Raw genomic sequence first — 16,641 nt, 5'->3', positions numbered from 1 at the left:
TATCTTATTACGTAGGAGTAAATAAAATTTATAATTTATCTCAATTATTAATTAAATATACTTACTATTTTAGAAAGAATACTCTCGATTAATTTAAATGATCTAACATAATGACTATATTGACTAAAATTATTAGATTGCTGAAATGAAAGAAGAAACTAATGAGACAGATATTTCGATGGACAGATCTGTAGGATCTACATTAGTTTCTGGCAAGATCTTGAAGACATTACCATAAAAAGTAATGATTTAATCTTAAAAAGGAGATCAAACATAATAAGTATTTTAAAATAACTTCTTTAGATAACCAACTACTTAATCAATTTACTAACCACTAGTGCTTAAATCTGTATATTCAGGAAACATGTTTAATCCTCCTTCAGACTAATTGATTCCTGATGAAATGTTTTTAAGTAAAACATATATTAAAATTAATAGTCTAAAATCTCCAACCTAAATGCCAATTTAATAAGGTTTAGCTTTTTAAAACAAGCAAATTTTAAAAAAAGATAGCATTTATTCTATCGATACTCCTATATAAATACATAAATAAATATAATAGCAATAACCTTATGCACATAGCTTTTCTTTTGATCATAACAGAATATAATCTTTTTAATAGTAATTAGATGAACTTAAAAGTAGAAATAAAGATCTCGAGGGCTAGATTGCGAACTTAAAAAAAGAAAATACTAGTCTAGAAAATGAAAAATAAAAGAATAAAGTTCTAGAAGAAAAAATAAGAGAGTTATAATGGAAAATAGAAAGACAAAAAAACTAGCCTCTTCCAACTCTGAAGAGAGTAATGGATTCAGATGAAGACTATATACAAGAAATTAATAATATCAACCTAAAGTAAGAAAATAAAATATTAAAAGAGAGAATAAGTTCTCTAGAATATGATTTAAAACTAGCCTACAGTTAATCCAAGCAAGGTATTAAATCAGTTGTTCCAACATCATAACTAGAAATAGAGAATAGAAAACTTGTCAATCTGTTAGACGAGCTGCAGAGATAAAATGTTGATCTCACTGATAAATTGATGTTTTCTTAAACATATAAAGATAAATACAATTAATTATTGACAGAAAATTAAGCTTTAAAATAATAAATCTAAGATAACCGCATATCAAATAAATTCTTCGGGTGTTTTTGCTGATGTATTCTTTGATTAATATATCAATAAATAACAAATTAATTAAGTTTATTCTCTTTGAAGAATTAAAAAATATTATCCTGTTCTTTTTATTACATACAAATATTTAAAAATTTTTTAGATTACTCGTAAAATACTCAAAAACTATTTTTAGTAGCACATTAAAAATAAAATATCCCTCTAAATTTTAAAAGTAAAATGTTAATTCAAGAAGTTTTTATTTATTCTAAAATTTATAAATATTAAGAGATCAAAGTTTTTTTGAGGTTAAATTAGTTTTTATTTTTTACTTTTTTAATATAATTTAAAGATTCTGCCTAAAATCTAAAATAAAAGAAGCAAGTTTAGGGCAGTTAGTTAGCCATAGTAGAACATAAATTTTATTTAAAATCAAAGCCATTTTAGTATTTTAGTGGCTAAAACACCTATTTTTATATAATTATGAGGTTAATGAGAAGATTTCATAGACTTTAATTATTAAGATATTTTAAAGGTAAAAGTAATATTTATTTATAATTTTAACTTCTTAGAATTCAAAAATAATAAAATTCTTTTTAGTCATTTTAAATTTTATTTATTATTTTTGATAAATTTTTTAACTAACTTAGCAATTATTATTAAAATTTAAGTGCATTTGCAAAATCAAAATTCAGGCTATCAGAAACAACAAAACAACTTAATTGAATAATTAATTCAAGTAAATATGATAGATAATTCAAAATCAAAGATGCCTACTACTTTTGATATGAAACTTTAAAAATTAGACATTTCAATAATTTCAATACTAAAATCTCAAACTAATTTAAGTATTTACAATTAATATATTTGCTATGACAAGACAAAAAGAAAATTTAATAATAGTTATAAAAATAATAATCATTTATGTTGTATGATCAATCAAAATATTATATATTATATATGATGGTAATCACTAAAATAATTTAGAATATCATATATCTATTTAAAGTGCAAATTAAAACCTCAATAAATCGAAAATTCTTTGAATTTACAGGTTGCGAGTTAATGAGGTTTTATGGTAATACATGTATTTAAATTTTTTTTTATAAAATATACTTATTGTGATAGCTAAATAAAAATTTAAATAAATTTACAAGAGCTTATATATTTATTAAACAAAAATTACAATATTTTTAATAATAATTGAATAAAATTTAATCTAAGGAGAGTTATTAGAAAAAGTTATTTATTTCCAATTTAAAAATTACCTAATTTTTTAATATCACATAGAAAGTAAGCAAGCAAGCAGATTTGCATAAAAAAGAAAATAAGTAAATGGGTGGAGTAAGTTTTTTTAAAAAAATCGATATATTCTAGTAAAAATTCGCTTTTAATTCAGGCAAGTAAAATTTTTAAAATAGTACATGCTTTGGAGGTTTTTTGTCAATTATTATTATCCTTTTTGGCATATTATATTTAAGCTATATGTTAAGTCTGTATTTTGGAAATAAATTGCTTCCTAAAATAACTTCTTTGTAGTAAACTTCATAGAATAAGTAAGAGATAAGATTATCATTTGAGTAGTCTCCTATTTTATTCTAATTTTAAATGAATGGATTTCTAATTGATGATTTTTAAGCAAGTACTGGAAAAAAATATCTTAATATTGATCTTTACTATGTTTAATATGGTCTAAATTATACAAATCAATACCTATTACCAACAGAAGATTGTGGAAATACCTATCCACAATGGTAAGGGTATATTTGTATAGATTTTAAGAATATAAGTGATGAAATGAAAACAATGGTGTATTCTGATTCATTAGAGTCGACTATTGAAATTCAATTTTCATCATGTGCAGGAGAATAAAATTGCTCATCAGAGTAAGAAACTTTGGATATGCTAATCAAACAGACAACTTTTCTAGAAGTTTATATAGTTACTTAACAATATAACTATACTTCTGGTCAATTTTAATAAAGTTATGTAATGGAAATATATTAATTAGATGATTTATTAGTTGTTTATGGAAGTATTACACTTTAAAAAACTACTTCTACTATTTAAAAAGGATTGATATTCTAAGACAAGTATTAAAAAGATTATTTAGCTAACTATATAAGAAATGATGATTTTTTAAGTAGAAATAATATCTAATAGAAAATAGGTTTTGATGGCTATGGATACATAACCTTTTAGTTGGATTAAACATTCTGCAAATAAGAGTATTAATTCCCTATGATAACTGAAATATTATCATAGTTTGTTTCTTTATTCAACATTCTAATGTTCTTTGGAGTAGTTGCATCTAATTTTTCTAGGAAATTTATGCTTTAAAATCTATGTGAATTATATTTAAAAGAGCAATTTAAATGCACAGCAGTAAACTTAATTGGAAAATAAGAATGCGATTCTCAAAAAAATGATAAAAGTAATTTTTTTGCGGATGAATTAATTGGAGCTCAAGAACAAATTTAAAAAACAAATTTTAACTAAAAATTGAATAAAAAGAGTTGCTTAAACATTTTTTAAAAGTAAGTTTTTTGATGAATTTAAAAATAATTTAATATTTTATAAAATTAATTAGGTTCAAGTAACTTATATTAAAAATTTTTAGGGTTAAAAATAAAGTGGAATAAACTGATTTGTATTAATAAATGATGAACTATGCTCTAGAATAAATGGATATTTTTTAAATTTATAAGTAATTAATATAATTAAACATGGCAATAAAAGTTATTCTAACTAAGGACTAGTATGCTGCATTAAAATTTTGTGGTTGCGACTTTGAAGATCATTTAAATACATTTGAAACTAAGAAAATAATGAATTTAAAACTTTTTGAAGAACAAAAAAGAGGTGATTAAACCAACTAAATTAATTAAAAAATAAATGGTAATATTTATGATAATAAATAAGGCATGTAAAATGAATAAATATCTCATAATCAGTATTAATCTCCATAGAAAAAAGAGGACATTTCTATTATAAATCATAAATAAATATTATCAAATAAAAATATATCATTAAATTTGCCTGGAAATCAAAGTACAGAAGCATGCAAAAACATTTTACAAGAAGATTTTATTTTCAAGAGATTAGAAAATTAAAATAGTAATTATATTGATGAAACAATTAAGTAAGAGACGAAATCATATGATAGTCCTCTACTAAATTTTAATTATAAGTAATAAGACAATGATGAAAGTAAATAATTATTTGAAAGTAAGGGAGATAATAAAATTCAAGAACTCTAATTAGTAGAATAGAACAAAATCAAAATTTAAAAGTAAGCTTAACACTTTAAATTGAATTTTACTGAATCATACATACGAAGCAGAGATTAAGATTTTAAAGGAGATGACGGCTTGTAAATATTTGAAATTGAAGATATAGAAATATAAAATTCATAAAAAAAAGAAAATAAAAATAAACCAAGCAAAAAAGTTAAATTAAAAAACAAATATTATCTTAAAAGTTCGAATTATTTTAAAAAGCATTTTATAAATTAAAAAATTAATTAACCATATTATAATTTTAAAGATATTCAAGAATAAAAATCAAATCAAATATTTAAGCAGATATTTTTAGAAAACTTAAAAAAAGCAGAAAACTAAAGCAAAGTAACAACAAAGTAGGTTGCAAAAAAATTTTAAGCAAATCATGTAAACCATATATAAGAATTAAATAAATTAGACAAGGATGTTTTTCTCTAAAAGTAAGAACTTTAGAATTTCTTAGAAAAGTTTAAATATAGCAATAACTCTATAAATAGCTAGTCATCTATTGACTAAAATATATTAAATTCCTTAGTATTAAGTTATTCTAAGTTTTTCTTTTGATTTCGTTCAGTTTTATTAAAATAAATTAACAAAATTTTTTCATTTTTAATTTAAGAGGAATTTTTGTTTTAAAAAAATTATTATAAATTTCATTAAATATGAAGTGTTTTACTGATAATAAATAATCATATTAATGAGGATTAATTTTCATAATAATTAGAATTTTTAATTTTAAAATTAGTTTGCATTTAAGTTAAATTTTTAGATATTTTTATATGAATTAAAAATGATTATTTAATTTTTAAATTTATATTTATTTTTATTATTTTAAAAATAAAAATAGTAAGTTGTACTTTTATAAGCTTTTACCTAATTAATTTTTAATATTTTTTAATCAATTTATAAATTTTTATAAATAGAACTCTAAACAATATCTTTCTATAATTTATTTACATTTTCTTCCAACAACTAAGACAGATCAATATTAAAATATTTATTTATTTTCAATAGAAAATAAAAAATTATAAAATTCTTTAAAAATATTTTAAAATTTTATTGATATAATTGTTTTTTAAAAAAACTCAAAAATTATGATAAAGATTTTAAGCAATTTTATTTGTTTAGAGACCTTGAAAAATTGTTAGCCCAAATATTTTTTTGGACTTAAAAAGCAAAAAAGAAAACTCTTTTTTAAAAAAATCATGTTTTCAAATTTTACAAAAAAAGATTTAAATTTACAAATAAAATTTAATAAGGTACCAATAATTTGAATTCTTATAAAATTTATACTATGTGTATAGTAATCTTTGAAAATTGCATAAAAACTATTTAAAAATGTACAAATTATCCAAAAAAATTATTTTTCAAAAAATATCAATCATTTTCAATAATATAAAAATAGAACTTTATGCTTTAAAACATAAAACTATGCTAATTTATTCAAAACTAATAAGATTTTGCTTTTTTATAGTCCCTGTTTTTTTAGATGATATTTACTAAATTTATTACAAATTTAAGTATCTAAAAATAAAATAAATTTAAATATTATTGAAAAATTATCACAAATAATTCAATATTATGAAAAAAATTAAAGAAGGTTAATTAAAAATTTGAATCAATTAATTTTTTTATGAATTACAAAATAAAATTTCATTTATTTTAATTTTAACATTTAGATATAAGTTCATTTTTTAGAAATATATACATTTAATATAATTTTTAAATGGTAAATTAGAATAAATGAAATAAATATGCTTTGATCAAATAAAATATGAGTATCTAATAGAGACAATCTTAGACAAAGTTAGTTAGAATTAAATGTTTATTTTGATTTTATAATAATTCTTTTTCATTTCTTTGTTAGAATTTGATATACTTATAGATAGATATCTTTAAAGTAGCTACTAAAGATCAGAAAGAGAAGAATATATAACAAATATTCATTGTTTTATTTCATATTTAATCAGAATAAGTCAATTAAATAAGCTATTTTTCTATCTTTAAAAATTCTATTAAATAAAAAACACCAAAAAATTGTTTGATTTTTTTACATAGGAGTTCAAAAATTTATTTAAAGGAAAGATTTAAATATAAAGCTTACATGAATAAATCAGAACAACTTCTAAGGGAAGGCAAAAAATTTATAATTTACTCAGTTTAGGAGTATCCAAGTTAGAGTGCTTGTATAATTAGCGGGTATGATACAACAAAAAAGCAAAAATGCTTAATAAAGTCATTGTAATTAAGTGTTAATTCTACTGAAGATGTTAGACCTGAAAAGTTAGAAGAAGTAAATAGAATGATTTAGATGTTAAAAAATAGCAACAATTCTAATATCCTACAGTATCTAGATAGCTTTTAAATTGAGAATTACTGCTTTATTTAGTTTGAGAGACCTGAAAAAACGATTTTTGACTGGATTAAAGAAAAGAAAGACGATGCTATTATAGAAAGCAATGATTATTTATTCAAAGTTTGTGCATAAATAGCTAATGCTATGAGCTACTTGCATAAATATAATTGTTTTTTAATGGATATGTCACCTGAATATATTTTCCTTAACGAGCATGGAAATGTTAAAATTTTTTGTAATAAATTTGTTAGCTCAGATGAAAAAGATGGTATTTATAAAAGTTATGTCCGATCTGGTAGAGATGGAAAATACTTTTTATATTCTCCCGAAATGCTTTCCTAAGCCCTAAATATTTGGGATAGTGGTGTAAAGAGAAAAGAAAAATATGATGTCTGGGCATTAGGTATAGTCATGCTTATTTTATTGGGATAAAGCGAAGCAGTAAGCATAAATCTTCATTAATAAAATTGCATCAGTTCTGTAATAGAAAGCTTAAAAATTGATTAATCTCTAAAATGCCTACTTCAAAATGATATTTTTAATCTAAATATATAGAAAAGATTAACTGTACAAGAATTACTATCATTCTTTAATTAAGATCAACAAGTGATTTTAAAAAAATCTGATAGCTTATCAATAGTGAATCAAGAAAGTATTGAAAAAGAAGTCCAATTATAAGATTTAAATAATGAATAGCAGGATTAATCTATTGAAAAAACTAAATCTATCGATAGCGATGTTAAAACTTAGGATGAATAAGAAAAACATAAAGAGCAGCATAGTAGATAAACTGAAAAGAGAAGAAAAAGGAGTAGCAAAAAAGTTGAAGATTCTGATGGAAATGAAGATGAGGAAGAAATAGAAGTAGAAAAAGGAAAGGTAGCAAGAAAAGATTCAAAAAAGAAAAAACTTGAGAAAAATTAATAAAAATTAGTGAAAAAAGATGCAAAAGATTAAAGTAAAGATGATAAAGAAATCGATGAAGAAAAAAAAGATTAAGTTAAAATAAATAAAAATATTTTTATAGATAATAAATACTTAAAAAAGTTGATGAGCAAATCTCTTTCCAAAGCTGAGTTGGTCTAAGAAACTCAAAATTTAAAGGAGCATTTAGAGAAATAACCAAACGACATAGAAGCACTGAAAGTTATTGCAAAGCTGTATTAAAAAAGAGGAATGATTGATTAAGAAATTAGTCATTATAAATAAATTATTGAGCTTTCTCCTGATGATGCTGATGTGTATTTCTAACTAGGTAAATCTTATTTAGGAAAGAGTAAAGAAGATGAAGCTGTTAATTGCTTTAACATTTGCTTTGAAAAAGACAATAAACATATAGATTCAATAATTAAGCTTGGAGACTATTATTTAGTACAAAAACAGATAAAGAAAGCAGAGGATGTTGTTTTGAAGGGGTAAAAAGTTAACTAAACAAACCCATAAATTCTTTATTAGCTCGGTAATATTTATAGGTTATAAAATAGGTTGGAAGAGGCTTTGGAATGTTTTGATCTTAGCTTAAAATTTGATCACTCAAATAAATAATGTACATAAGATCGACTTTAGACTTTTAAAAAAATAAAGGAGGTTGAGATAGTTAACTGTTTGAAGGCTCTAGAAGTAGATAGTAATAATTATAAAATATTATATAAATTAGGTCTAGCATATAAAGACAAAGATATGTATGATAAGGCTATTGAATCACTAGACAAAAGTTTATCTATCAATCCCAAGCAAAACTTAGTGTATTTAGCATTAGGTGACTGTTTTCTCCTAAAAAATAATATCAAATTTGCCAAAGAAAAATATTATTAAAGCTTAGAAATAAATCCTAAGTGCTCTTTAACATGGAATTAATTAGGTTCTTTGTATACTTTGAAGAAAAAATATATAAAAGCAATCAAGGCTTATCTGAATTCTTTTCATTATAGTGAAACTAAATCTCCTGAATAGTAAGTTAAAATATGTGAAATTGCTAAAAAATAAATGGATGATTGTATCAAAAGATTTTTGAAAACAACTGAGACTGCAGACATTCACAAAATAAAAAAAGTTATTTAGACATATTGCTTTACAAAAGAACTTGAGATCAATAATTTAAAGGAATAGCTCTCTTAAGAATATGCTTAATCTCTTAAAGATATGAATTCTTTTTACAAGTTTTTCCACACACTTGGTTTACTCTACATGGCATATAAAATTCCAAAGAAAGGGATTTTACAACTTTAAAAGAGTTTAATTTTAAATCAATTAAATAAGGCATGCTATATTGATCTTTCAGCAGCTTTTGGAACATAAAATTAGAAAAATCAAGTGATCTACTATGCAAATTAGGCTTTGTTCAATTATTAGACCTACAAAAGTAACTTTCTTACCTATAAAGAAAAGAGAGTTTTAAAGAGTATCCAATAAATTAAGAAGATTTAAATTGATGAGATAAATAATGAAATTTCCTAAGATGATCTAAAATCTAAAGCTTACTATAACATAGCTCATGTCTTGGAGAATAAAATTAATTTGAGCATAGGTTATTACAACAGATCCTTAAAACTAGACTAAAAAAATGCAGAGAGCTACTACAGAACAGGTATTTTGCTCTTTAAATAGAATATGTTTGAAAATTCTATTAAGTCACTTAACAATTGCATTAAAATTGATAAATATCATTTAGGAGCACATGAATAATTGATTTAAATTTACGAAGTTTAATAAAATAAAGAGCTTGAAATTTACCACAAAAAAACATTGAAGGAATCAAAAGCCTTTAAAAAATATATTTATTATATGCAAAATAAAGATTACGAAAAATGTATATAATTACTTTAAGAATGGGAGGAAATTAATCCTACTAATGATGAATGCTAATACTATTTAAGTGATTTAATGAGAATTATTGGAAAAAAAGATTCTTAGGTGCATTACCTAAAGTAGTGCTTAACTCTTAATCCTACTCATGAACTTGCACTTTAAAGAAAATATGAATTGTAGAATAGTTGTTAAAACGAATAACTTGCTTAAACAATTTTTTATGAGGAGCTTGACCAGCATAACAACTGGGAATATGTTGAATAAGAAGAAAATGAATTTTAAAATTTGTTAAGCATAAGATCAAATTCTTACATTTCATTCAAATCTGGCCTCTATATGAAATCTAAGCAAGATTTAAGTAAAGCTTTTCTTTATTTTGAGGAATACTCAAATTAGCAACCCAATGACTACTTAGGATTTTACCTACTTGGTCATATTGAAGAAAAGAATTGTAATTTTGAAGTTGCAGCCAACTTCTATTTGAAGAGTTTGTAATTAAAACCAGAGGATAATTTCAATAGTAACAATAGACTGGGAATAGTTTATTTGAATATGAAAAAGGTAGAAGAAGCTCTTAAGTATCTAAATGAAGCAAAAAAAATAATTCATAAAGAGGAAATTAATATATGTGCTATTGCTTAATGCTACAGCTCACTTGGATAATTCAAAGAAGCTATTGAAAATTATCAAATATGTTTACAAATCAACCCAAATAACTAATTATATGAGTTTTTTATTTTTGTTATCAATTCAAGGAAGCTAAATTTAGATGACTTTTTCCCAGAAATGAAGAAGAAAGCTGTTGTTGTTTATGAAGCTTACAAAAATAAGAACATATCATCAGTCATGCTTCACTTTTTAGAATGTATTATAAATGAAAAAGAACACAAAAATAATTGTAGCGGGTTTTGTTTGTACCAACTTTCTAAGCTCTCAACTTAGCATAAAAAAATTGAAGAAGCTGTAGAACATTTAAAATAGAGTGTAAGGATTAGTCCTAATTATCCTCCTTTCAGATTAGCTTTTGCTTAAAATTTGATTTCACTTTTGAAATATGATAAGGCTAGCGAGGAATTAGAAAAAATTTTATAGCAGGATTCAGAAAATTATGATGCAAATCACTTCATGGGTATCTGCCAATATTAGAAAAATCAATTTAAAAGTGCTATTTAATATCTCAGTGTCTGTGAAGCTTAAAAGCCAAATACATATGAAATAATCAAATTAATTGGCTAGTGCCACAAGTAGATGAACTAAACAGAAAAAGCTATACAATTTTTTGAGCTGTGCATAGATCAAAACCCAAAAGATGCAGAAGTTTTAATACTATTAGCAGAATCTTTGTATAAACAAGGAGATGTAAAATAAACTCTTGAAATGTATTAGAAAGCGTTTAAATATAACACAAAAGATTCTCAATACTTTTATTAATATGCCAAGATATTATTTGAAACCAAAGATTTTAACTAAGCAATTATTTTTGCTTAAGAATGTATAAAGATTAACTCTAGTCTTGATAATGCATAAAACCTCTTGGGTTTATGTTACATGAATATTGGAGATATGAACAAAGCAATTGCAGCCTTCAAAAAGTAAGGTCAGATAAACAGATTACACAAAGACTATCTTCTCAATTTAGGAAAAGCTTACATTAAAAAAGGTTAGACAGTAGATGCAATAAGTACCCTCAGTAAATTCATGAATTTGTATCCAGATATAGAAGAAACCTATGAATTGCTTAATTACCTTTTTGATTTATAATAATAACCTAAAAAGCAAATAAAAATTTTATAAAATCTACTGGAAAAATATCCAAAAAAAACAAAACTGAATTTAAATATAGCAGATATTTAATATAAATAAAAGCTTTATCAAGAAGCTATAGAAAGCTATGAGAAATATTTAAAAGAAAACGAAGGAAGCAGAGAAATTTAATATCGTGTTGCTATGTGCTACGTTAGAAAGAATCTACTAAAAGAGGCTAATGAAATTTTAAACAAATCTATAGCTCTATACCCTGATATGATTGAATATCGTTATCATTTAGCAAATGTTAACCTAGCTTTAGGTAATTATGAGGAATCTTAGAAAAATATAGAGTTACTTTTAGAGCACAATCCTGATCATATTTCAGGGTTATTTATCTTAGCTAAATTATAATTCATTTAAAAAGATTACAAAAATGCTCTGGAGAAATTAGAAATATGCCTAAATACTTATGATTAGATTCCTGAATTATATTATTTGCTAGGATGTTGCTACAAAAAACTTGGAATGAAAGATTTATGTTTACCATGCTTTGAAGCAGCTATTGTTAGAAATCCAGAAGACATGAATAGCAAGATTAAATTAGGATATTTTTACATTAAAGCTAAAGAGTATTAGAAAGGATTAACTTTACTTGAGAACTTTGAAAACTTCGAAAATTTATTTGATTTTAATGATCCTAAATACTATTACTATTTGGCTGAAAGTTATTTTAACTTAAATTAATTACCAAAAGCCCATAAATTGTATTAGAAATGCTTTGAGTGCTCTTCAAGCAAATATTCTAAGTTTTGCTTTTAAAAGATTCATACAACTTTGTTGAAGCAAAAAAAATATGATGAAATAAAAAAAAGTTTATCAGGCTATATTAATAAATATAGCGACGATTTTGAAGTATATTTCATTCTTGCATAAGTGTATGCATATGAAGGAATAGAATATCAAAAAGTTTTAGAATACACTCAAAAAGCACTGGAATTAAAGCCTTCATACGATGAATGCAAAGTACTCTTAGGTTTTTGTTATTTGAATATTCAAAAAGACCTAACAAAAACTATTGAATTCTATAACGAATTTGATGTAAAATTTGTTGATTAAAATGTAAATGCTTTGCTAGTGTTATCGCAAGCTTACTTTTAGCAAGAAAATACTGAAAAATGCTAAGAATTTTTAAATAAATTATTGCAGATTGATAACAAACATGAGAATGCTTTATATTTATAGGGGATGTTGTATGTAAAATTAAAATAAATAGATAAGGCTATTTTAGAATTCTAAAAGAATGATCAACATGATAAATCTTTTTACTAATTAGGGGTTTTAAAGAAGAAGTAAAAAAAGTACGATGAAGCTAGATCTAGTTTCAATAAGGCAATATAACTTAACTCGAATGATCCTCTTTATTATGAAGCCTTTGGAAAGTTAGAATATGGCTAAAAAGAATATTTAAAAGCTTGTAATCATTTTGAAAAATATTTATAAAAAGTAGCAAATCCAGAAATAGAGATTATAAATTTGAATGCTTAAAGCTACTATAATATTAAAATGTACAAAGAAGCTATCAATTTATGTGATAAAAGTGTTGAAATATGTTTACAAGATGATAATTAAAAAAAATAAATACTGTCAAAGTCATATCATCTAATAGGACTTTGTTATTACCAGCAAAGCGAATATAAAAAGGCAGAGGAGTTCTTCTTAAAGTCTACTAATGCTGATCCGCAAAACAGCGAAAGCTTCTTTTGGTTGGGAAATATTCTAAAATTATTAAATGAGCAATAAGAAGCTAAAAAGGCTTATCTGACATGCTTATCTCTGAATAAAGAGCATGCCTTATGCCTAAATTATTTAGGTGAAATATATTACAAGGAAAAAGAAGAGGAAAGTGCAAAAAAGTGTTTCATAGAAAGTATACTCTACGATACTTAAAACCCAAACTCTCATGTTAACTTAGGTAAATACTTCTAAAAAGTTAAAAATAACCTCTCACTAGCTGAAGAAAACTATAAAAAAAGTGTATAGATTGAAAAATCAAACAAAAGAGGTGCAAAAAAATTATTAAAAGTATATATTTTGCAGAATAAGTATGAGGAAGCTGATAAAACCATTGCTGAATATTAGCACTTATTTGATAATGATGCCTCTCTCCTATTGTTTTTTGGAAACTTTTATTTTAATAGGCATAAATATGATAATGCTATTTCTCAATATGAAAAGAGCCTAAAGGTGTAAGACCAAAATTAAGAATGCATGATCAAAATTATATCGAGCTATTTCATGAAGAAATCATTTACATAATGCAATGATTCTCTAAAGAAATACTCAAATTAACTTGAAAATAACTTTATGTATCATTTCTTGAAAGCTCAAATTTTAATATACAATGAAACAGACTCTCAGATAGTAAGGTGTATTAAAAAGTGCTTGTAAATAAACAAGGATAATGAAAATATTTAATATTTATAAGCATATTTCTTTTACTGCAAAGGTAGTAAAAAATACTAGGAGTATTATGAAGAAGGCAACAAATTAAACCCTGCTTCTAACAGTGAACTCAAATTAATTCTATAAGGTATTATTCATGCAGAAAAAAAAGAAGAAGAATTAGCTATAAAATCATTTAATACCTGTCTCTCACTTTATCCTAAAAGTGAGCTTTGTCTGCTAAATTAAGGGTATTACTACTTAAACAAAGAAATGTATGAAGAAGCTAAAGAGGCGTTATAAAAATGCTTAAATTATGATTTCGTCAGCCTTCAATCCATTTACTCAAAACCTCTAACTCTAAAAGATATTCATAAACTAAAGATTGGCCTCTCTCTTGCTTACAAAGAGGTGAAGGATATCGACAAATCATTTGCTTTGATTAAATAATGTCTTGATAAAAATCCTAATGACCCTGAAGTGATTAAATTACATGCAAAAGTTCTTTAATAATAAGGAAATCTTTCATCTTCTATTATTTAGTATCAAAAATATCTCTCATCAAATCCAAATTCTTACGAAGTCTAATATCTATTAGGTAAAGCAAGATTGGAGATAGGCTGTCCAGATTAGGCTATTTATTCTCTTAAAAAGTGTTTACAGCTAAATCCAAAGTTCCCTAATATTAATGGTATACTAGGTGAAGCTTATGAATAAGACTAGCAATATTTAGAAGCTCTAATTCATTATCAAAAATAAACTCAAATTAACCCTGAAAATACAGAAATTCTTTTCAAAATGGCTTTAATTTAAATTTCATATGATAATTTCAATTAAGCAAAATAATTAATTGACAAATTAATTGAGCTCAAGCCTTAAGACTATTTAGTATATTCAGCTCAAGCTTATCTTTACAAGCGCCAGGGAAATCTATAGGAAGCAATAAAATCTTTTGATTAAAGTCTCTCAATATAACCTACAAACACTTTTACACTGTTTAATCTTGCACTTTGTCATGGAGAATTAGGAAATATAAAGCAAGAAAAAAAGATGTATAAAGAAATTTAAAAGATCAGTCCAAATGATAGAAAGATGCTTAACAATCTCGGTATTATTTACAGATAAAAAGGGAAGTACGAAAAGGCGATATAATTATTTAGTTAGTGCATAAAATTGGATTAATATTTCTGCGATTATTTCACAAATCTAGGATTGTGTTATTATGCTAAAGGAGACTACGATGGGGCTATCAATTATTTCTAAAAAGGATATACTCTAGATCGTATTAATGTAGAATGTCTATTAAATTTAGCCTCTGCTTTGAAAGCTAAAGGAGAACCTTAGCAGGCAATTAAATACCTCTAAAAAATAATCAAAATAAATCCAAATTACACAGCAGCATACTACAATTTGGGAATAATTTAAAAATAAAATGGTAACATATCAGATGCTCAAACCAGTTTTAAATTAAGTATAGAAAAAGATCCATATCATATTAATTCAGTTATTTAATTAGCAATAATATACAGAGAATAAAATGATTATGATAATTCAAAAAAGCTTCTTAAGTAAGCATTAGAGATTGATTCTAATAATGAATTAGCCAATTTCAATATTGCATTACTTTACAGATAAAAATGCAAACATGCCAAAGAACTCAATGCCTTGCTAAAGGCTTTATCTTATTCTCCAAAAAATGCGAAATACTTACATAATATAGGAATATGCTAAAGACTATAAGAAAATTATCAGGAAGCATTGATTTATTTCAAATAATCTGTATAAATAGACTCAGAAAATGCTAAATATTATTATAATTTGGCAGATATCTACAATTGTTTAAAAATGCCTATTGAAGAAATAAACTGTTATATGAAATGCATACAGCTGAATCCAAACTTTGAAAGAGCTCACTATAATCTTGGTATAGCTTATGAAAACATAAAGAATTACAAAGAAGCAATAAGTTGCTTTGAAAAATGTATTGAAATTGCACCTTCAAATGATTAATATTTCTTTAGTCTAGGAAATATATACTCACTGCAAAGAAACTTCGAAAAATCAAATGAGTATTATTAATTTTGTATAAGCCTTAATCAGGATAACATTGAATGCTTAAATAACATGGCAGTAAACTATATAAAACTTAAGCAACATTCTGAAGCAATAAAAATATATTAAAACTGCTTGAAAATTTCTCCTTTCTAAGAAGAATTCAAAAAAAAAATAAATTTGATCTAAAACTACCTTCATCATCAAAGCTGACATCAGTTCATTATTATTTATAGCCTTACAAGAATTAATCATAAATTAATTATTAATTTTAAGTTTTTAATTTATTTTTTATTTTAAGTATTCATCAAAAAAAATTTTTAATCCTTGTAAAATCAGTTTCTTTCAATCAAGATTTAAAAATAATAATAATTATCGTTATTATTTTCTATTTTTAATAAAGAGAATTATATTTAATTCATAAAATTCTATTCTTCTTGATTTAAAAATTAGTTATCTGAAAAATATAAAATTAATAGGGTGATTACACTTAAAATATTTTTATTTATAAAACTCTAATATATGATCTAATGTAAATAATATTTTTCATTTATTATACATAAATTTAATTGGCAGGTGGTAATAAATAAGGACAAAAAATTTTCATGAATAATATAATAATCATTTGAAATATCACAAATCCTAATATCATATGGTAGGTGATATTTCAAAAGGATCAGCTTTATTATCTAAAATTTGTTGAAAGCAATAAAAATATAGAGTGAGCAATATTATATTAGCTTAAAATGAAAAAATTAAATAGAATATCTCCACACAGTTAGCGATATTTTAATTTCAAGATTAATAATAGTGGAAATTATTTAATTTTTACAAATCAA

General features: G+C 23.8%; 4 protein-coding genes across 4 annotated transcripts; all 4 read left to right on the top strand. All coding sequences in view use genetic code 6, as the record gives it.

Annotated features, from left to right (window-relative positions):
* Positions 1–398: 398 nt before the first annotated feature.
* On the top strand, positions 399–1,159 carry TTHERM_000283289 (hypothetical protein; the record flags this gene model as incomplete). The annotated part of the gene is made up of 2 exons (XM_012798161.1): positions 399–413; positions 623–1,159. The coding sequence occupies 2 exons, from the start codon at positions 399–401 to the stop codon at positions 1,157–1,159; spliced, it is 552 nt and encodes a 183-aa protein (XP_012653615.1).
* A 1,563-nt stretch (positions 1,160–2,722) lies between these two features.
* On the top strand, positions 2,723–3,908 carry TTHERM_00283280 (transmembrane protein, putative; the record flags this gene model as incomplete). The annotated part of the gene is made up of 4 exons (XM_001018184.2): positions 2,723–3,149; positions 3,285–3,548; positions 3,705–3,710; positions 3,823–3,908. The coding sequence occupies 4 exons, from the start codon at positions 2,723–2,725 to the stop codon at positions 3,906–3,908; spliced, it is 783 nt and encodes a 260-aa protein (XP_001018184.2).
* Positions 3,909–4,009: 101 nt separating this feature from the next.
* TTHERM_000283279 (hypothetical protein) lies at positions 4,010–4,429 on the top strand (the record flags this gene model as incomplete). Its single annotated transcript, XM_012798160.1, has 1 exon — positions 4,010–4,429. The coding sequence occupies one exon, from the start codon at positions 4,010–4,012 to the stop codon at positions 4,427–4,429; it is 420 nt and encodes a 139-aa protein (XP_012653614.1).
* Positions 4,430–6,499: 2,070 nt separating this feature from the next.
* TTHERM_00283270 (tetratricopeptide repeat protein) lies at positions 6,500–16,015 on the top strand (the record flags this gene model as incomplete). The annotated part of the gene is made up of 1 exon (XM_001018183.2): positions 6,500–16,015. One exon carries the CDS (start codon positions 6,500–6,502, stop codon positions 16,013–16,015), a length of 9,516 nt encoding a protein of 3,171 aa, XP_001018183.2.
* Between the last annotated feature and the right edge of the window lie 626 nt (positions 16,016–16,641).

The sequence above is a fragment of the Tetrahymena thermophila genome (genome assembly GCF_000189635.1).
Source record: "Tetrahymena thermophila SB210 genomic scaffold scf_8254600, whole genome shotgun sequence".
NCBI classification, from domain to species: domain Eukaryota; phylum Ciliophora; class Oligohymenophorea; order Hymenostomatida; family Tetrahymenidae; genus Tetrahymena; species Tetrahymena thermophila.
This window is presented reverse-complemented; position numbering and strand designations above follow the sequence as displayed.